This window comes from Styela clava, chromosome 14 (assembly GCF_964204865.1).
Source record: "Styela clava chromosome 14, kaStyClav1.hap1.2, whole genome shotgun sequence".
NCBI lineage: Eukaryota > Metazoa > Chordata > Ascidiacea > Stolidobranchia > Styelidae > Styela > Styela clava.
Genome location: NC_135263.1, coordinates 9,274,301 through 9,297,598, shown reverse-complemented (window position 1 = coordinate 9,297,598; position 23,298 = coordinate 9,274,301). Strand labels below are relative to the sequence as shown.

General features: G+C 32.6%; 1 protein-coding gene across 3 annotated transcripts; it reads right to left on the bottom strand.

The window, feature by feature from the left end:
• Nucleotides 1-98: 98 nt before the first annotated feature.
• LOC120340846 (protein Wnt-2b-A-like) lies at nucleotides 99-22,907 on the bottom strand. 3 transcript variants are annotated; one of them, XM_039409229.2, is made up of 9 exons: nucleotides 22,488-22,907; nucleotides 8,525-8,620; nucleotides 8,311-8,450; nucleotides 8,075-8,098; nucleotides 5,487-5,624; nucleotides 5,162-5,301; nucleotides 2,835-3,120; nucleotides 2,174-2,343; nucleotides 99-1,779 (listed from the first exon to the last, which is right to left on the bottom strand). In XM_039409229.2, exons 1-9 carry the CDS (start codon nucleotides 22,610-22,612, stop codon nucleotides 1,438-1,440), a joined length of 1,461 nt encoding a protein of 486 aa, XP_039265163.2. In that variant the 5' UTR covers nucleotides 22,613-22,907; the 3' UTR covers nucleotides 99-1,437. The 3 variants fall into 3 exon arrangements, with proteins under 3 accessions (XP_039265163.2, XP_039265164.2, XP_039265165.2); XM_039409230.2 differs by lacking the exon at nucleotides 8,075-8,098 and having other exon boundaries at nucleotides 5,487-5,645; XM_039409231.2 differs by lacking the exon at nucleotides 8,075-8,098.
• Nucleotides 22,908-23,298: the final 391 nt, after the last annotated feature.

Genomic DNA, 23,298 nt, shown 5'->3' with positions numbered 1-23,298 from the left:
GTCATTTAAAGGTGATCCTATCATGAATCCGTAGTCTCTAAACCTTCCTGCCCCTCTGCCCAGTAAAGAAACAATAAACTTTTGATAAAGCACTTTCAACTTGCAAAAATAATCAATCATAATAAATAAACAAATATAAAAACAAGATTAATAAAAGCAAAGTAAAGATATTATCACTGAAAAGAAAAAGCAAATGAATGATGATTCTAATAAAACATGTGTTCATCGGAATGAACTAGCTTTTCAAGATTTAAACAAAGATTTTGAGAGCCGCAGCTTGTAACATAAATGTACTGTTACATCAAACGATCATATTAAGCCGTGTGATGTAATAGCACAATTTACATTTCATGAACATTGAGTCTTAATTAAAAATATGCGAAGCACGGCATTCAAGCGCTATCCGTTTGAGTTCAAACTAATCTAACGTTTTACTATAGTACGATATAATCAAAGTTTAAAATATGTTAGCTCAGCAGTCATATTTTCGTCACGTGCTAATCTAACTTATATTACATTTAGGATAGAACTACAATTTGTGAAAGGAACCGTAATAAACAAACAAAAACAAGAAACAAAAAGACAGTGCATTATATTAAAAGTTTTGTGACGTTTGAACTTTGGTTAGTAAAGTAATGAAATTCTACTCTAAAATAGCGCAAGAGAAGGAAAAAAATCATATTATCAAGCAGAAATCCATGTCCTGTTTTCCACTAAATGCAGTCTTTAACGACTGTATGTTTATTCAAATTCTCAATGCGCACTGTCAGTAAACTAGGTATAGAGCTATAGTTTTGACTCTTATTCAAAATTAGTATTTAATTTGTCTACAACACTAGTTGAAAAAAATAAACTTAATAAACCTTTGCGATCAGAATTCACCCAGCTATTGCGAAAGCCCTGGGCAGCGAACATTTCAAACGCATCCGATATAGAGTAATATAACGCAAGCATTCTTTGCATAATGTGATGATAAGCGGCGTTCTTCATCCTAATAATTGGGCTTAAATTGTAAATTTTCCCAATTGTATATAAATCGTATTAAATGTAATGAAATATTAATTTACGAGAAATAAGTATGATTTCATTTATTTGCCACGTTATGGAAGCATTCATATTTCACGCATTTTTTTTTCGGCAGGTCAGGCGATATGTTACGTTGAATCGGACATCGAAAGTAAAAATGTTCTTAAATGTCCTGCTAATGATACTATATCTTCGTAACACCCAAATGGCAGTAGATTGTGTCGCAATGTGGTTGGCTTCACAAAAAATCTCAATTTTTAAAGAAAAATCTATTTGCAATCCGTTCAAGCACGCAATCTATAATTTTATCCATCTGTCATGGTACGAGTATTTTATCTTCGTCGCCTTGCCTCTCAAGCATATGCAATCAAAATTGTTAAAACCATTTCAATGTGCATTTTACAGAAGCCATCATCTTAAAACAGTGCCGCCTCGTTCTGATACAATTCTCTGATTCTGAGAACCTGTGTCTTGTTTTGCTCGTGAAAAAAATCGCGTACGGTAATTGTCTGTTTTATAAAAGTTTTTGACATCTCTTTTGTCGCGTTTTTTCGATTTATTACCCTTTCTGCGCCCCTTCCCTCTTTTTCTTTTTGATCCTTTTCGTCTTTTTCCTTTTCGTCCCTTCCCCTTTCTGCGCTTTGCTTTTGTTGTAGATACTGTGGTTGTTGATGGTGATGTTGTTGAAGGTATTGCATCCACGTGTGAGATGTCAAATTCATCTTCTTCTTTGCAAGTGTGGATATCGATCGTCTACAAAAGATCGATTGTTATTAAAAAAAGAAGTAAATTGTGCATTACTAGATTATATGCTAACCGGAACCAGCCTGCACTCAATTTACTGGTACATTAAATATAGCAGTACAAAACCAACAAGAGCATTTACATTTTAAACAGAAAGATGAGCATCATCAGAATTAATGTCGCCATGAATCATCCAGACGTGACAAGCAAACTTGACGTAAATAAACTGTAACGTAACAATCAAAAATGAGCCAAAATAATTATAATTATTGACAGAAGCTTGTTTTTGCACACACACAAAAAATAAATTGTAAACCGAAATATATGTGCTTTTTTATATGTGCTTTTTTAATCTTTTATAATATAAAACACAAGATTAATAAACCCGAGAGATATTCTATACCTGATTGCATTTCTGGCATTTTACTTCACAGCACCAATGAAATTCGCACATACAGTCTTCGATTCTCGTTACTTTTTTAGTCGTATACCCTCTTCCGCAACAGAGTTTGTCACACCCATCGTTGCCAGTCGATGTTGCATTACACTCCCTACCACCAGTCCCATAAGTACCTGGATAATTATAAATAGATTTCATAAAAGCGAAAAAATGTCGTCAAAATACGCAACATATATATGAAAGATGGTTTTTATTAAGTTGAATTCGAGAAATAAATCTAATAATTGTTCCAACATTATAATTAAAGCTATGAAACACAGAAATCGAAGATATCGAAATTCTATGAAGATTCATCCACTTCAATTTGTCTACATTAGCAGGCAAACTTCTTCAACGTTCTGCGCTTTTTTTACTCAAATTTAAATCAGTAATACGTAATCGGTGTAGCTAATATGATTGTTAAAAATACTTATTCCATAAGATGTTATATATGTATACATACCAAAAATAACATTTAGGCGCTCCAAATGATCGTCGTTTACACAGATCTCATTATTATCGTAAGGGATTGGACGTTATACCTTATTTTTCATAAACCTCATCGATTAAATCAGCTTTGGAAAGAAACTTTACCCATTTTCAGGAAATAATATGACATTCTCACCTATTTTTGCGTTTCTTGTGCAATAATTAGGAGAATTCTCTAAATAAACGAGATCATTCTTTGAAGGCGGATTGAGCTTATCAGCAGATACTAGTTCGCCTCCTGTCTCCACTGCTGTATTCGGTCCATTATGTGTCACTGTGACCCGAACGGCATTATTGTACTTCGCTTTCAAATAGTCTCCAGTAAGCCTGAATTCACCCATTGCTTCCCAGCATGTTCGTAAATAACACGAGCCAGTCTTTCCGTGGCATTTACATTGACGCTTCACGAATTTTTTCACAGCCTGTCAGAATACAAAAAATACAAATTATATGATTTAACATTACAGCTCCAAAACAGTCTTTCGGGTTTACACAGTCACTCACTGGAGGTGAAAATTAATCAAACACATCGGGCCACACAGGGGGCTATATCTCTTATTCTATCGCTCCTGTTACCTTATAGTTAACCCTGGCTTTCAATATGATCGTATTTGATTCTTGAGTTCAGTGAACTAATCTAATAATCCTTACATTTATTTACTTTCCATGTTGAAATTTCGAAGCATTCAATGAAAAGTAAAGATAAAAGAAAATTGTACATTGTCAATAAAAGATCAAAGCAATCCCGACAACAAGTTTGTCAAAATCAAATATTTGAAAGATTCTTTCTTTGTGGAAATTTCATTATTTCAAATGACGCAATGTGTGGAAACTGGAACTAGATTAAGTTCCATTAATTTTTTTTAGACAATTGGAATGTTTGGAAAAAAAATCGTCAATTGAAGCATATTCATTTTGCTGTTTTTCATTACACTGAACTTGTAATTCTTGCGAACTAAATACAACAGTGAATTCTGTTTCAAAACGTGAAAACGATCATCTTGCAAGCTTACATCTTGCATGAGTCGTTCTAATATTAAAACAAATTACAAAATGCAAACCGCAGGTATTCCGATACGTATTAAAAGGAGTAAAACACCGATTATATGTTTTGTAATCCGCAATCATCACAGATTCGTAACATACGTCATATTGTTTTAAATTTAGAAACATTTCTACTTATGCATTGATACAAAGCGACGTAAGAATGTTTTGATTTGAACCATCGAATAAGCGATTGACAGTTCTCACGGACTAAGTAAGTTTTGGTGCGGATATTCTGTTTTAGTTAACGAAAGAAATAAGATCTTCAATTACATAAATACATGCTTGTAACGTTTTATTTTAATAAAATACACGTTTTTTCATGTGTATTAATATTTTCCATGTTGATTTAAATATATAAATCGGGATGTCCCATTTAATATTGTTTCTGGTGGCAAGTAAACATACCTGGCATTCAGGACATATTTTTGTACATAATTAATTGAAAATTTTCCTTTAATTTGTGTATTATACTTACCATTAGTAAACTTGTAATCGAAACCAGTGGAGACACTTTGTCGCGTATAGGCTGACAAGTCAACAAATTCCCCTTAGAAATACCTAATTAGAGTATGAAACCGTATCCCAGCAATGCGTAAGGAAATTCTCTTAGTACTTTCTGATTCTGATAAATTTTGATTCTTTTTTCTCTTCTCGTTATATAACCAAAATAATTATGATTGATTTTTGCGACGTTCATTCGTTTGTAATAAACACGTTACCCACCGTGAGAAATATTCCCATAATACTCTGAGCAAGGTTTGAAGATGTATTATCTAATTTCTTTTAATGTGAATACACAAAAGTCACAAAAATATTGTTTGACATAGGTTTGGCTACCGCACCCCAAACATAGTTTACTTCAGCCCCTTATCTTAAGTTTTGAACATCAAGTGACCGTCAAGTCGTATTTAGTCTAGAATATTTACATGGATGTATTTTATATATGATACAACATATTCTGTTGATCACGTTTTAAGTATGAGCAATCTCTTCCAGAAAACAAGTAAAATAAATTGGTTGAAACGACGACCAAGTGAGTTAAAAAGAACTGCCCGTTTTTTTTTTGTAAATATTTCATAATTTTCGCATCCCAGTATATTTCTTTAAATAAAGATCGTGGTAAATTTTTTAATTAACAATCAACACCTCGGGGTGGCTTGTTTTCAGATAAATGATTGCCCGTTATATTCTTTTAGTAAAATAATATATACTTTTGTTTCACATTGGATGCAACGAAGTGTTTTGCATTTTATTGATGTAGACAGCATACATAATGCATGATACGATATTAAGTTGATCAACTTGGCTGCAGACCTAGCAACAAACGCTTCTTCACGCAATATGAAGGTTCTATATCAGATCGACTAGAAATCCATTATTGTGTTATTCAAATGGAAATGTTAAAAAAATTCTCACTCGTCGTCCAGCTCTATTATTATGAAGGTTCATCTCTGCTCTTGCATCGTGAACATTAATTTCACTTGCATCTACGAACTCTCGAACAAAGTAAGTGCCGTTTCCGATGTCATCGCTGCAGCCTCCCCAGGTAAATTTTCCTAAATTATAATAATAAACGTATTGAAAATATATATGAAAAAAATCCTCTTCTCATCGTTCCCATGTCAAGTGTATATTAAGTGTGATGTGTTATAATTTTAATTACATTTAGTTCATTCTGATATGTTCTGATATTCACATCAAACCTTCAATTAATAGCTTCAAATTTTTTGTATTTCTTTACCTTCTCTGTCTTCATCATCTCCACGTTTTCTTCGATCACAAGAACAAGAATTGATATCACCTCTGCTGCAGGCTCTCGTTACCGAATACATTACTCCTGCTGCCGTGATAGCGTGAACGAACGATGCCTCCCGACTACCTAATTGAAAAAATACAGAGCCTACATAATATTATTTGTGTTGACTATTTATCAAACTAACTAATAAAATAAATGAAAAGCAAACCGAGCCAACGATTTATCTTTTCATCGTCATAGCTTAGTCACTCTTAGCAATATCCGAAGTGCATAATAAGCGGGCAAAATCGCTATATATCGAGCCTATTTGATAACATAGAACTAGTTTACGAAAAGGCGACCACATCATCATTTGTTAATAGCTATATTTTTAAACTGTTTTTGTATATCAAAATAGTTCAATCACTTCTGAATATGGTAAAACAATGCACACATGATTTTTAAAAGAAAGATTGCGATCACACAGTTCCACGTTTATGTCATTGTTACTTCTTAGAATCTGTACGTTATTAAATAACTTAAATCGCGGATACACAAATTTTGTTTGACGTAAGTTACAAGCCACATTACTATAAAAGATGCACCAAAATATTTCATATTTCATAGTAATTAGATATTCCAAGATTCGTAATGTATTCACTTGTACAAAGTATGTACTGTGGATACAGTGCGATATATCTATTCTACAGGCTTGTTAAGGTATCAGTCTAGGACAATTTACTTTCCAAGTAAGATTACTAGAAACGTATTGGAACGTAATTAGTGGTCACAATCAAAAGAAAATTAGCAATGTAATAGGACTGTTGAATATAAAGCGAACAATAGAAAATGCAATTAATAGCAGATTCCAATAAAATAATTTAGTTTTCCAATTGACACAATCGTATTACGTCATTGGCATCGTGTTACGTATGATGCGAATGGTTCCGCGTTTACTCTAATTTCTTGAATTAGGTAAAAAGATTGAAAATGTTACTCGGCAATATTCCAATTTATACACTTTTTATCAAATTGGTAAAACGTTGGTTAATTGGTTGCGTTTTAAAAAAAATATCAATAAAAAAAATATATATTAAAGATGTTGCATGTGAAAATTGAATGCTACATTTTGGACGAAGGAGAATATATAAACGTTCTGACAACTGAGTCTACTGTTGAATTTAATTTTTCAAAACAATCCATGATTACAAAGCGAAATGTTTTTATCTGTTTGGAAATGAGTTTTGAACGTGTAAATAAAAGGTTCATGGCAAAGACTTGTTGATTGAAACGTTCCGACATTCCTGCACGTTCTAATAGATGGCATCTAACAGTCTGCTTTATGTTAACTTTTCTTTTGACATCAAGATCTGGATTATACGACTGTTTTCCAAGAATTTTATATTTTCATCAAAATATTTTATACTCCAATTAATTCTGAATCCTAAAATTATCAACACGGAAAATCGGATTCTGAAAAGGTTTGAATATTATCACATTATTATTGCGGGTAACCGGCGCGACTTTTTCCGGTATTTCACTTATTGGCAAATTTGAATGCGCAACAGAAACTTGGATGGTGGTTTCGGATAAACTTTCCAAAACATAATTAATAATGAATTGTTCGATAATTTTCACCATCGTAATTCGTGACAAAAGATGTTTCATTTTCATTGTATTAGTACAATCATGAGCTGCTTTTTAGTTCAATTATACACTTGGTCATAATAAGTTGGTCCTATAACGATTTGAATTGTCTTATAATTGAGACAATATCATATTAAAACTTCCTGCTGGATGTTTCAGGTGCGCACTTATTCATTCAGTTTCTTAAGTTTAAAATACATAAATATATTTATATTATAAACATTACAAATCTCGTTTTTGTGTGATTTTTTTAATGTTTTCAAGATTAAATTGATTATTTGGAAGTTGATTTTGCTTGAAAAATTTGGATGGTAAGTAAAACTCCTTGAGAAATTTAGCAATATACAGCAGGGTGTCCAAGAAGTCAATTTAAAATTCATGACACTATGTCCTAAATTATAAAGAGATTTTATGAACACCCTGTATTTTTTATTTGAATTTGCAAATTTTAAAATTGTATAAATGGTCATTTTATTCGCAATTAACTACGTTTTATAGGGGTGCCGTAATACATATTCCGTTGAAATATGTTGGATTGAACAAAGATGGTAACTCAAATATGAAAAAATAATAGGACAGGTTAATGAATGCATTGAATTGCGCCAAGACTCATCACGTTAGTTCGTAGGTCGCATACAAACGTTACCACTAAATTTAATTTTAAGGTACTTTGATCTATTTTTGGACAAACGCGTGCTAAATATCATAGGGACTCGTGTCGAAACATTAATAATTTCTAAGCATCTAATTAGTCAGCTTTAATTAGCACCGTGAAAGCCTTGACTTTTATGTCTGTTATCAAAAGAATTGTTAAAATCATGCTCTGAGCTATTCGATTACTTTTTGATTTAGCGAAGTAATTTGCACCCAGCTCAAGTTGATTAGCCGGAAAAATCGGTTTGAATTGTTACAAAGCCAATTATTTCTTTTCACAAATTGTCTCTCACCTTCAACGACTCTTTTAACCTCACCTGAGATGTTAGGAATATTATAGGTTATGTATTGTATGAACTTAAAATTGTCTCAAAAATAAGTCGATTTCGAGCTTTCAATTATACCTGGTAACACATGAAAGAAATGATAACAAAACGAAAAAGTTTGTCTTCTTTGTGATGTTTTGAAAATATATAGAATCTTAATGTTAAAAATCGATGAAATATGGTTCAATAAAAATGGTATTTACCAGGATTTATGACTTTCCCGAAAACGGTTTGTCCTTTTTCAATTGTTGAACAATTCCATCTCTCTGTACGAAACTGATATTGACATTCTGCAATTCCATTAAAAGCTCCTTCTCCGACACTCACCATCACTTTAGGATCACTAAATTGAAAGAAAATTTATTATTTTGTTCAACTTATAGTAAAGTACAGTAATACAATTCTAGCTATACTTACTCCAGACACATTTCTTTTTGCTTTGGAACTAAAGACATTTGATCACATATTCTTGGGCCTATTGTATGAGGAAGCCCTTGGAATTTGCTGAAAAACCTGAAGCAATATTTATAACATCAAAATGAGGCAAAAATGGCCATTTTGACCGATCATAAATGAATTTTTAACTAGCCATATAATAAGGCATTATAAGGATTCTGTACCCTCATAATATGGCGGTTAATGTTCAAGCAATGTTTAAGTGACTAAAGGGTAAAAACAGCATTGCAATTATAACACAGGACCACTAATTACCATTGGCAAAAATTACAAAGTGCACTTCTTGTAAATCAGTCCTAATTGGCCACAGACATAAAGTGCACAAGTATTTTCTATATCAATGTTTGTTTAGACGATAATTCACCAAAGTATTATGTGAGGCAGCAAATGCCAATATTTAGACTGAAACTCTAGTTACCCCCAAACATGAAACGCTGGCGATAATCCGTTCGTGATGTCGGTACGATATGGCCCATTTAGTTTTCAGGTAGCTTATGTCCGTACGATCAGAAAAGTTATTCGCGAACTATTTGCTCATGTCGCTCAAAAATATTTTCCCGAGCCAGGCGTGCTTTAAAAATACCAATCTTTCGTGGTAAAAAGGTGTGTTAGGAATTAAAATCAACCCTTATGGTTTCAAAAGGCATAAAACCTCACAAAGTTTTAAAATGACCGTTCGGAGAGATCTTAGAAGAAAAGTTACGAATTGATGAGTTAACTTGAATGTAGGAATTTAAATGGGTCTTTGGAATTTCGGATTATTTTTACATTATCTAGACGTAATGAATAAAATCTAAATAGGTAAAACATCCCCTTTTTCTACTATTTTAATTTCGACGCTAATGTTTGTTTATTTCGTCATTGTTAATTACGTCATGGATATAATAGCATTTTATTTGCACGTTAATAACATAATAATGTCCCTCGTTTATGCAAAGATCCGATACATATATTAGATTGTTTTATCATAACTCCAAAGCCATATGAAAATCGATCCAAATTGCAAACACAATTCGCAGGCGAATGTGCACTGGCAGCCATAAAAAAATTATTTTTATCACTGTTCCAAACATTTCAGACTTAGATTCGTGGATACATTTTTTGCTGAGTATTTGAAGTTACTAAAAATAGAATCCACTTTTCTATTATTAAGTTATGTTTTCATGACTATCAAAACACATTAAAGCTGTTTAAAAAAATATTTATGTTACGCTCATTGAAAACACTACAAAACGACTAAACAAAAAAATATTTGTTAATAGATATAGTCCTGCCTGTTCAATATGATGCGAAATTTTAAACACTACAATATTTTTTGCTTTCATTTGAAGAAAAAAAACGTTTACTTTTTGGCAAAGCAATTTTTAAAAATTGAAAATACGAAAATTTCGAATTTGTTGCTTCATTTTATTTCTTATTTTTATGTAATACATAAAACAGTTCACTGGTGGATGCGTAATTGAAATTTCCTGATTTCGAACATGTTGTTAAAATTGAGATAAATATACCTGTCATCTTATGAATACAAACAGTTCCTGATACACTTTGAAAATCAAAAAGTTTTCAAAATAAAATTTGATATTTAGATTAACGTTATCACAACATAAACAACTAAATTTTCGAAAATTATTGACTGAAAAATGAAAATTCTGTAATTACGAGTAAATAATTCCGTCCTAACTAGGAGTTTATTATTTGGTCAATTTTTACACCCATATAATCTGCATAATCATAGTAAAATGGGTCCATGCCGAAAGCTTTACAAAATGGCTACATGATGAATTAGGAACATTTAATGATGTATCAATAAAGAGCATTTTTAGTTGCTCAGAGTGTTATTTTAATGATCATGCCACGATGATTTTATATTTTAAACAATCATGGCGATGGCATCGGTTGCCGACCATTATGAACAGTGAATAAATGTGTCTGTTTTCCCTTTTTCACCTCAAATGAAAATCGAAATGTTTCGATTAGTATACGTAAGCAACTGCATACTAATATCCGTATATTTCGTCTATAAGAGAGGTTATTCGAGAATGCTGAAAATTGACGTTACTAGTGTTTTAAAGTGATTTGCCAAGCATAATTAGATTTTATCGAATCGGTTGTGAAATACAAACATAATACAAACTCCGTGTATAATAAGGAAGGCTTTAGTAAGTATTTAGTAACAGGTATTGACGTAGTTGGACCAACATTGGGCGATGAGTTCCAAATTGTTAACACTCGATTGTGTACAAATGACTAAGTGCTTTCTGTCCATATCTTCGGTGGAATTCGAACAATTATGTCCTCATATGTTTGCCATCAAATATTGTTTTACATTATTATGATCGTTTGTCTTGAACCACTTTGTCTACTGGTCCTCGTTGGGGATTAATTTTATTGATTTTAATTGTATATTTATACATATTCGTTGCTCACACGCGTGGATGTTTAGTATCGAAAAGTTAATCAGTTGTCAAGTGTAGAATATAGATAATTTTTCTCAATCATACTTGGTTGTTCTCTAGCTAGCCCCGATTTCAAATTTGATACAATTAAGAATAAAGCACTACATTATATTTGAAAACAGCGACCAATGCGGAGAATGAACATCTGCTGTCGGGCTTATTTTGGTTTGAGATGAAAGTATTTTGACATATATAAACATCTCAATGAGAACACAGATACCTAATTAATTATAAGTATGCCTGGAACTTTTTACTTTTTATCTCAAATAAACGGCCCGCAAGTAAAATACTCTAAGTAACTATCGTAACTTAACACAGCCAACGCTACAACCGTGTTGATTTGTTCAGAACAATTCATAATTACAAACATAAACCAATGAGCTCGGCAAAAATAACAATAAAGCAATCTGTTCAACTTAACTGTTATTTTTGCTTTCTGAAGGGGGTTTCAACAATATGATAAAAAAAGATAAATCGGGACATACGTTCAAGAATACTTACACATTTGAAATAAATGTTTTTTCAGGTTAACAATCGTAATCATGTCTTTACTCACCCGTGTGACAAATCACAGATGATATAAACGTAAACATTGAAACCCCCGGACATTGTCACGATTATAAAATATCCTCCGTGGGAGTCATAAACATCGATATGAGTTGATTATTTTACACTTGAATATTTTAATTCGGCGTGAAGATGGCACATTAACACCTCCGGATGACAGGTGTGACAAAATTAGACTCGCAGCGTGAGGTACCGTAAACGCAATCCAAATTGAAATGTTTGGTAACAGTCCACACTGTTTAACTGATTGTAAAATTTATACACCATTTTACTTTAAATTTTTATTTTATGTCAATTAATTTACGGTTTTATAAATATAACCCATGAACCATGGCGGGTTATCCTGTTATAATGGCGGATTTCGGCCAGCTGCGATTGAAATGGATTTGTTCCGCAATGATTCAAAAAAATACATTAGTTTAGACACATTATAATTTTTGTAACTGTTGTCTTCCTAGAAGTGTTAACTGTATGATAATGCTTTTTTGAAATTGCGATTTTGAAATACATTACAACTTATTAATAACATTATATATAGTTAAAAAACCGAGATGTGAAGTTAAACGCCGTTTTCCCATTATCTCATGTATAATATTTCTAAAGTCATTCTGGGTAATTTTCAGCGAAGCATGCATAATGAGTTTTTTTATTCACTCATTTTTGTTCTAACGAACCCAAATAAACTTTTCTGTAATGAAATTACAAGCGTTGGCGAATTACATTAATCGATTTTCACCAGTCACGAGTGCCACTGCAACCCTTATTGCAGCATTCATTTTTTAATTAATCCCTGAAAAAACAAACAATTTTTGGCATTTTATCTAGAATAGAATACGGCTTACGAAAATTCTTCAAAAGTATATCGACTAATATTATCTCGTTCAGGACATTGATTGTTCAGTCAATCTGATTGATACATTCCACGCACGCCTAGTAGCATAAAATGCTTTATGTTTAGTATATACAGTGGACAAAATTAAACAGATTTTTTAATGTGATCTGTAGATATACGTAAATGAAATAGTTTTTTGATGAATCGAAGTGTATATATAAGTAATTAACTATTTGTACTGGGTGTTTGAGTGATTGCAGTTTATTACAATTTGTAATCATCAATGACATCACACTGTATCATTTTTTAATTTAATTGTTATAAAATTGTTAGTAGTATTTATTGTATATATATGAATGTGTTATTTTTTCAAAGAGGTCCAGAAATTGCTTCAATAATCAAACCAACAAATATAAACTCTTTGTATTGACTGTATAACACAATAATTAGCCCAGTTTATACCCAGACTATAAAACTTTATTACGTAAATAAATATTTTATACAACCACAAAAAGTTTATCCAAACGTAATTATATTTGTGACATAGGGCGTTGACCTCGAGAAATACTGCCCCAGATGAGGCGTATTATAGTTCAAAGATACGGTCTTGTAATATAGCTCATGCATAAAAATTAAAACATTTATAAAATTTGAAAAGATGACTCAAAATGTATTTAACATTACAGTCAAAAAGATGGAATAGAACAGCAATAGAACTAAGCAGCAATTGAACGACATAATACACTAGTATGATATTGCTCGATTTAAACAGGTAAAAAGTCAATTCTATTGAAACTTATGCTTATCGTATTGTAAAACGATATAAAACGCTCACACAATATAATCGTGTGTTATATTGTCGGCGGATGTAAATGATCGTTTCGCTTTAAAAACATGTTGTTTGTGGAACCCTTGCTCACATTACAAGCTAGCTTATTGGCTGTGTTTGACAAGCTACAAATATTTCAATAATAAAAATTACTTTCAATGATTTTGAAATGATTTCAATTATAATATCGTACAATACAAGAATATATCATGTGTATCAATCGCCGAAACTTCAATGCTTCCGCCGTCTAATGTCAATTTTGTAGTATTTGCTATTAGCAAATACTCGCTTTTGACAAAACATTTTACAGACAAATGGTTATGATGTGGTATACAAATAAAAAGGTTTTGATCTTTTTAAGTTTTTAGTTTGATGGCGTTGCATTAAATACCTCTGAATTTACGGCCACCAAATTACGAAGCATACAAACATATTTTCACACGCTATGTTTGTCTAACTTTCTCGTTTTTCGGTCGTTGTATGTGGCGTAGTGGGCCCAAGCCATTTTATAAGAATGGCATAAAGTCTTAGTATGCAGCAAGAGACGCTCTCATGAATAAAATCACTCATAAGCAGCGACACTCTGGTATCATATTCTTATGTAACATTAATTCTATAGGTTTTGTAGAGATTTGTTGTGCTTTAATATTTTCATAACCAATATCCAAAATTAGTGCCTGTTTAGCAATGTTCATCATTTAAATTTTTATATGCAGCAAACCTAAAATATGACATAATTTTGAGTAATTTTGAGAAAGCAATCTACAGCGATTTGAATTCTTTCAAAGTATGTCGTATTTGCAGCAGATTATTTTTAACACATTCCTATATTTTATGACAAACGGCCCTTTATATCAAAAACATCTTTATCATTTTATTTACAATCATTGTTTTCTATGGCAACAGTATGCTAAATGTTGCATTCTATTTTGTAGCATAACAGTCAGAAATGCAAACAAATTTTTCTACCAGACTAGCCATAAAAAAAATGTTCTGAATTTTTTTCTTCATAAATCAAATCTATCTTTGCAGATAAATTTTTAGGAATTTTCTGTGTATTTGCCTGAATTTGTTTATAAAATTTTGAAATGAAACAGTCTTCCATATCAAATATATCTTATGTCGATTATCATTCTGTCAAGATCTAGAACAAAATCTCGTTTGTTTCTCTGACAATAAACAGTCTTGTGAAAATCAAAAACTTGGTTAAGACATATAGTCTGGTTGGGATTGTTTAGACCCAATATTCTTGGTATTACGTAAATTTCAGTTTTATTCAATAAAATCGTAGTCTATCAGTAACAATATATGTTTTTAACCATCAGTCGGTGATTCGTATGAATATAATGCAAGGATGCAAGACTCTTGCAACACGACTAATAATTGCATAGACTGGTTTACCTTCCTTAATTTATACAGTTCTTTCATGAAGTAAACTTATTTTAGACTGTTTATCTCTTGTGGGAGTGAGGGAGGTATGGGCACATGTATTTCATGTAAAATGTCTGCAAAAAAATTTCACTAATAAGTTGAGGATTGTTTTCAATACAGTAAAGTAACCAAACGTATTTTTAGAAAATGTGGTGAAACCCTTGTGCTTGCACAACCAGAGAAACATTGCGCGACAACTTTCAGATTGCGTTGCAATAATATTCATATCTAAGTCTGATATTTAAAAACAGTTTAATATAACTAGAACTGCAAATAAATCGGGACTACCGTACACTCTCTCGACTGATAAGAAGTAAATATTCAGCATAACTTCAAGAAATTTATTTTAGACAGTTTCCACGGCCATACTTGTTTGACTTTGTCCATTTGTGCGGACAGCAGACAAAAATGTATACACCGAGTGTTTTCCAATCAACTGAATTGCTAATGTTGACAACTCGCGTGAAATTCTTTGGTAAAATGATAATTAGCTTTAACTTTCCGAAAGGTTTATTTAAATAAGGTCTTCGGAAATCCAAGTAAGATGCAATATGGAAAGTGATGGAGTGGGCTTGTCAATTTGAGGAAAGTTTTCTCGATTAGCGTGAACCAGAAAATTTGTAAAAGCGGCCTTTCGTCTCCACTCTCATGGATTACCCCACACTTAAAATGTTCATTTAGTGCGCCGTAAAATTGCACAAACATTGCATCTCTTTTCTGGTGAAAATACATTTATTGAGTCAATCAGGTACTGCTAGCGAGGTACCACACTGAGTAATAAATTAGTCCTATATATATAGAAGAAAAAAAAACGAGCAATTTCTAATTTGGATATTTAACAAGTATGAATGTTTCAATTTTATTTATTTTATTATTCATACAATTTCAGTCTGTTTAATGGTGCATTTATTGATGTGTTATACACAGATATCAACAAGTTAAATTGAATTGACAAATTTGTTCGACTGTTCCGTTGTGTGGAGATTGTAACCAACAATATGCCTGCAACTCCCTTTGGCTGTCAACGTACATAACTTACATACCATCACCTGTTTACAAAGCGTATTTGTTTTTGAAGAGTAAGCTATCTAGACCTATTTGCGTGTATCGATTTAAGAAATACGTTTGTTGGCGAAATGTTTCTTGATAAGCTATGTATACAATGAAATGGCAAAATAAGTGCTACTGCGTGAATTTAAAACAACGATAATATAACGAATTACTAAAGATGTATGGCATATAATTTGAGGCTATGAAAAAGATTTTAAAACCCACTGAAACAAAATGCTGATTTTCATAACAGTAGCAGAGTAAAAAAAATCATAAAATACATTGTTTGTATAATTTTATTTTTGAATGTAATTGTGATTTTTTCTGTCAAAAATCAGCGATGCGTTTTTCTTTCGCAGATTTCGGTTTAATTACGTAAGGCGTGTTTAGTAATCAGGCGCAGACAACGGATTTTATATTTTGACAACATGGTAATACTTACTAATCTACCCGGGATGTTCTCATTAAACTGTGGTTACTTATGGAAAATATTTCTCTGTTTTGTTTATATGTTGATCGTAATCAATCTGCTAGGCAAGGCCATCGCTGAGCAGCTGTCAAACTGACACATTTGATCTTACCGCACGCGATTTCAAAAACATGGTGACTTAAGCTATCAAATATTTTTAAAAAAGTTTAGTACTCAAGGTCAAATAGTTTAAAATTGTTCAACTTTTATACGAATAATTATATCGGTCAATTTTATACTTTTCCGATATAAAACGAGATGTCCCTGAAAGTTATCAGTGTTTCCCGCAACGACTTGGAGTTTCTGTTTTCGACTGATTTACAACAGAATATGCAACTAGTTCTTCTCCATATTCGTAGATTTTCAGTATATACTAGAAACAAAATGGATTTGCACAATAACGTTTAATATGACAAGCACTTTATACTATAAATTTCGATTACATAGAACAAGCTGATAAAAACTAGTCTTGTGAAGTTATGTCGCTCATTGTGGTTAAAGTTGAGAATTTAATTACTGTAATTACTCATTAAATAGCCGGGCGTGCCACAGTGACAATTCGCACTCATTAAATTATGGTGTACAACGCTGCTACGCGGTATGGTGATCGAAGCAGTGAACGATCATGAGCTGAAGATAATTTACACGGATTAAGAGTAAAAGGTGGAAACTCACTCAGGTATTTTTAATGTCATCAACAAAAATGCTACTCTGATCAATAAATAATGAAAAAACTGAAATATTGTAACGACATGGTTTCAATATCGAGTCCACTTACTTATATTTACAGTTTTTCAACAAAATTGAACTTGTAGACAAATAGAAATAACAAAGCAATTCCTTCGATACATGATGTGACACAGTCAAAAACAATTTACCTTATATTTTGTTATTACATGTTCATCTTTGCTCATAAATAGGAGAATAGACACATAAACAACGATTTGTTAATTCCGACTAAAATAGCCCTTTCAAAACTGGGCATGAACCACAGAGAGGTCAAAGGTAAAAAGTGTTGAGTGAAAAAGTTTTGATATGCTCGAATTGTACTGTTTAGTACTAAAAATGTCTATATTTAAACTAGGTTCGTCTTGCACGACTCATATAATTTAGCATAAATCAAAATAAATATTTTGGAGAAATAATATTTTCATCGTGTTGTGATTATTGTTTTCCATAATCCTCTTTTCCGTTTAAATGGGCAGACACTAAAATTTGAAGAAACAGAGTAAATTCAGGAATTTGAAAGGTTCTAAACGCCCATTTCATATGTGCACCATTGTGGGTTTAAAATGATGAATCTAAAATGCACGAGACGATATGGTACAATTGTACCATATTGTACAATTAGGCAAATCCTACAAAATAGAGCAACCCATCTCGTGCGCTTATAATGTTGTCGACAAGAGACGTTTTTTGTCCGTATGCAAAATGATTTTTACGATATAACGGATGTCAACTTACTGCCGTGCAAGGAAAAATAGAGGAGTGTCTGACAGGCCTATTGAAACGTTATGCCAAATGAGTTGGCGAGTCCGGATGCAGGTAGTTTAGGGGTCAGTTTTGACACGGCCTTTACTTAAGACGGTAATGTCGTGCGAAAGTGTCAACAAAGGAAATAGTGGGTTGATACTTTTCGTGTGCATAGCACGCTACCTGGGAATAGAAGCGTGTCCCTTGCGACCCCGGGCCGTCACGCTCATTGACTGAAGAGAGGATAACGGTTATGCGGGAAATTTCATCTCAAATTACCGTAGTGTGTCGATTGTCAATCGCGAAGTCGTTTACATACCGCACAAGCAAGTAATCCGACATTTTGCGCGCGCTTCTCATCACCCGTCGACAAGTCATTTTGTGTCACTTCAAACTTTGAAACGCCGCCCAGAAGAACCTGGATCATTCTTTCAAAGAATTCACAAGAAAAACTTTCGTTTTTAAGGCAGTGCACAGTGCGAGAAACACAAAAAAAATCTACGTTTGACAATTTGAATGCAACGTTTGTTTTTTGTGACTTATTCATTTTTTTCGATAGCAGAAAAAAATACGGCGCAGTTTGTCAATAACTGATGGTTTATTGTCGTCATGCTTTCGACTGAACGGCTTAACCACTGTATGCATACTATGCCGTTTAAAAAGGGATGGATTGGATAATGCACTATTAGAGAATCCTCTGAAACGGCGCCTGTGTCTGCACTGAGTTATGTGCTGAATACACAGTTTATTACAAGTATAACCACACATTCAAACTAAATCGTCAAGTTTGACCAGACAAGTTTTATGCATACATAATGAATTTAAATAAAGATTTGAACTTTGTTGGTAAACATTAGCGAAGATGAGTAAATTATGTAGACATTTCACGATTATTGAATAGCTAATATACATATACAGTATTCTACTGTTTTTTGTGATCCCCTCACAGCTGGACACGAGCAAGCTACGGTCCAGGCTTAACAATACCCGGTTCGATGCAAGTTGAAATCCAACTACATAGCCTACTAGTTATGTTTCTGATTTTATTCAAAAGTATTCATTGCTTCTGAATTATGTCGTCTTCTTGCGACAGATTATTCAGTAACGTTGTTTGTCTGAACAAATTACATATACACTTGTGTTCATCTTATCAGTTGAAATTGCATAGTCGCGATCGAGAACTGGCGCCAAATATTGAAATTGTTTACCTTATAGATGCCAGTCTAGAAGGGAACAGGGGTTGAGGCCAATTATAGACTCTTTGGCATAATAACAAATAACAGCATAAATGAAATCTAGATACTACCCAAAACCGGATCAAACAGATTTAAGTATTAAATTTAGGAAAATCAAATTTAATGTCAGTATCAAACTTGGGTGAACTGTTATACATTGGTTCGACTACATATATTTGAAGTATCTTTTGTGTGAATATCATTTACCAAAACATTATTAGAATCAAGTAAACCCCAGTTAATTAGGTATAATGTTAAGAATAAGCAAGCCTGGACAATATGTTAAAAATACTTCTGTCTCATCAGGATTAGTGTGCCTTGCCCAATTTACACGACAGCGTGGCTTTTTGAAAGATTTGGGTGTGGCAGACTCGTATGCTCCGTCAGCGGTCAGCAAAAAAAGCCTGGGTCAAGTAAATTCGTTTGATATTGGGATCCCATCAGTGTCATATGTCGGCGACAGTTTGTCCAGCTCCCAATGCTAAGCCCCTCAAACATTTTCTAATTAGGCGGAAGCCGAATATTGCCCAAACGCATTGCAAGCGAATGTGAGATGCTGCGTCAGAAAAATTTAACCTGAGGATGAATTTTGAATGTGCTGCATTGTTCATATATTTAGAAACGGAATCATATAAAATAAATAAACATAAATGAGTTATATGTATGAAAAATTGACTTAGTTGCCGGCAAACAAAATATAACAAAGAGACATCAAAATAAAATAATACGCTAGTTGATCGATGCCCGTTTCAATGAGTTCCCAAGAGAATCTAAAAATCATTTCCACAATTTATAAAAATAATCTTTTCTACACATTCAACCTACAATTACCCATATCAACACCCAATTATCCGTATCCCCGAATGCCAAAGTGTGGTTGACCCTGTCTGTCATCCTAATCCGTTTATCCACAATGCCAACATGATTTAGATAGAAATAGAAAAGATCATATTCAATAAACTATGTCCTTGTTTTATAAAATGTGATGATAAGCATTGGAAATTTAAAATAATAAAGGACCTAAATGATATAAAACATCATTCAAATACAAAATTTTATTTTAATAAAAATGTGAGTAGTTTTAGTCCAATTTTCATGATCTTGTGACAATTTAATCTATCATTATCAAAAAGGAGATCTCTGTCGTCGAATTAAATGTTTGGTCTAATTGCCTGGAACTCTAGATAGATCATGTTCTATCACGCTCATCGTTTAACATATTTTGTAACTTGATGCACCCACCGTGCTAGACAACCATTTTGCCATTTTAAGTTCATATATAGGTAGATCAAAATACCCTATTAGTACATGCATTTAAATCTGAAAACATTTGTCGTTTTGTCTTATTCGGATATCGACCATGAATATGTTATGTAATAAAACGATTTTCGTCTCCAATCTAAAGTTCCTGCCGCAAAATTAAATGATTCAACGGTTCTTTAAATTCCTAAAAACACTCCACCCACCACGTCTTTTTATAAGTTAATCATAAAAATCGATTAATACGCACTTCATTCACGTGTAGTTTAAAATTCAAGATGAAATGCTGCGATGGCAAAAAGCACTTTATTTTCGATTTAAAATACCGTTAACGATCGTTTCAACAATTGAAAATACACAATAATATTGCGGTTTAGGCCGCGATTGTAACCACTCGTGAGTATCAAAGTGCCTCACAGTACTTTATCGCTGACAACATCCATAATTCTAAAAGTGTTATCTTGTTTTGATTACAGTCACCTACAGTTTATTGAAAGTTCTGATTTGAAATGCTGCAATTTTTGAACTGCCACAATATGTTGGCATCATGGACTAACATTTTTTATGATTGCAGATTACCTAACTTTGCTACCAGTGGTGTGAACATTTAGGCAGGATATGCAAAAAGGATAAAGATACTCCATTTTGCTTATAAATTATTGATACAAAAAATGACTGTTTGGAAGTGTGAACACCTAAAAAAATGTTTGTGATACCTTAAAAGTATCAATATCAATAAAAAAGCAATTGTACGTTAAACAAATCCATCATTTTTTCAAGTTAGGAAACGTTTTTTTAAATTATCGCATATTTATCGTTAATTACCACTTGAGTCCTATTTTAACTAACTCATTGGCTCGTTTTATCTAAAATTATTGAAAGAGATACATCCAAATAGGAAGTTGAAATAGCGGTATCTGACTTCTATACGTCATCACGAGCGGATGTATGTATTTTTAAAGATTTGCATTGTATGAAATGGATATAAAATTTAATGTGAAACCGTTGTACACTTGTATTATAACACTGTGTCGAAGTTCAAAAATGTGACACATGACGAAGCGCATTTGAAAATTAGATTTTTTATTAGATATGTGAAGATGTATAAATATTATTATTGTAATACTCATCTTGCAAATTGTGGCATCTAATTTACTCTTTCGACGTATATTATGACAATATGAACGCTTCACACTTGTTACACATCATGTGTGTTAGAATATTTTAGAGTACCACTTGATGAAAAACATTACGTGGGACGAATTAAAAAATAGGGATTTGAAATAATTAACACATTAGATTAAAAAAACACGGGTAACGATAAATGAAATATTCATCTGCAGTGCGTTTTATTTGGTATGTGATTTCTATATCTACATTTTTATTTGAGGAATTTATATTTTATTATTTCATCAATATATTTACACTTAAAATAAAATATCATATTGTTGCACAAGTTTGTGTAAGATATTTGAGGTTTTGCCCGTCTTTGGGAACTACAAATTATGATTCACAATTTTTATCTTCTGTGGGTGTTTTATGGGCGATCGCTTTCAGTTTTCAGTAATATTTATGGGAGGAAGCAGTACCGAAGGATCTCATCTTCAAAATTTGTGTTTGTGAAATGAATCAATTCGATTCATAAAAAATGCAGTAATAATTTTTGAATATTAAATCATATAATACGCATATCGTTTGTCAAATTGGCATTAAAAATACCTATACAACACTCAAAAACCTCTTTCTATTTCGTAAAACTTCAATTGCTCGAGAACAACTTATGTTGATGATTCATTCAACCCTTCTCTGCAGAGAAGATTGAATAATTGCGAAATGACCAGTGAAACGAATAGAATTATGTTTCGGGGTATAAAAAGTTGCAAGCTTTTGCCGAATTTCATTGTAAACAAACAAAGCAACGGGAAAAATAAAAACCTATTACGTCAACGTAAATAGTTTCATCCTCTCCTAAAAAAATGACCAAACATTGACTTTTTAGAGCACATTTTCGACAAGCCCTTGCGTTTAAGTCACTAGTTTAATTTTTATAAATCCTAAAAAGTCAAATATGAAGTTTTTCTGTTTGTGAGTCTCGGCTCCAAGACAGTACTTTTCGCCATTCTCATATGCATTCGAAAAAAATTAGCTTCATTCACACTTAGTTACATACACATTAGATAGCTATGTTTAGAAATACACTTTTGGAACATTAAAATTATTCCCCAGTCAACTCGATGTCTTAAACGAAAAACTGAAACAAACATAAACTAACGAGCTGATATAGCTAACTTGTCAAGAAGAAATCGTTATAACAGTACTCACAGCCATGAAGATTGAGCTACAGGAAACATTCCACAATAGTTGACGATGATGAGAACGATAATAATATTTGAAGTCGGTCGATGGTAGTTGTTATAATAGTCCCTGCACAAAAACTCCAGCGCCATTTATATCCAATTCGTTTTTGTCGTTTTATGAAGATTGAGTGTATTCATCAGCTTTGACCAGCAAGTTGATATCTTTCAAAACGTAGACAGATAAACGTTACGACGGTCTAAATATGATTCGCGTGCGTCGTTGTAAATGATTTGTTCCCGCAGATCCAATGTTAGTGGTCGGTCTACGATCAGATTAGGTTTAAAGTCGTTGTTTAGTCTCACGATCTACTAATTCTACGAATGCCTAGGACGATTTGCCTTTTTGTCAAGTTTAGAATGAAGTTTACAGTTCCTGCTATTTTATATATCTGTAAAAATGTTGAACTGCCATTATACCTATTCAACACAAGACCTTAGGTATCTCCATCGACGTATTGTTATAATCACAATGAGACAAAAGCAAACGTTTTACATTTCATGGAGCTGCGTACAATTTGAACAAGTTGCAGTTTAACCAAAATGACTTCACGTGAGCTGTAACAGATTTGTCTACCAAGTTTTTCAATTCAGATGATAGACTTATAAATTTACTGTCAGAAGCAATTTCTGTGCTACTGGAAACAAATACGAATACATCGTACACAGCACAAACACGGTACACGTTCAGCTCTATTTCTTACAACCATAGTAATAAGATTTTTAATTACATCGTTCGCATGGATAAAACTTGTCTGAGGTTGTTTTAAGCGTTTCAC

Bases quoted from the DNA above. Each gene is read 5' to 3' on its own strand.
- LOC120340846 (XM_039409229.2), bottom strand. From the start codon at position 22,612: ATGGCGCTGGAGTTTTTGTGCAGGGACTATTATAACAACTACCATCGA. The intron at 8,621-22,487 runs GTGAGTACTGTT...ATATTGCTTCAG, and splicing joins GTAGCTCAATCTTCATGGCT to GTTTTTCAGCAAATTCCAAG. The intron at 1,780-2,173 runs GTATAGAATATC...GATCTTTTGTAG, and splicing joins AATGCCAGAAATGCAATCAG to ACGATCGATATCCACACTTG.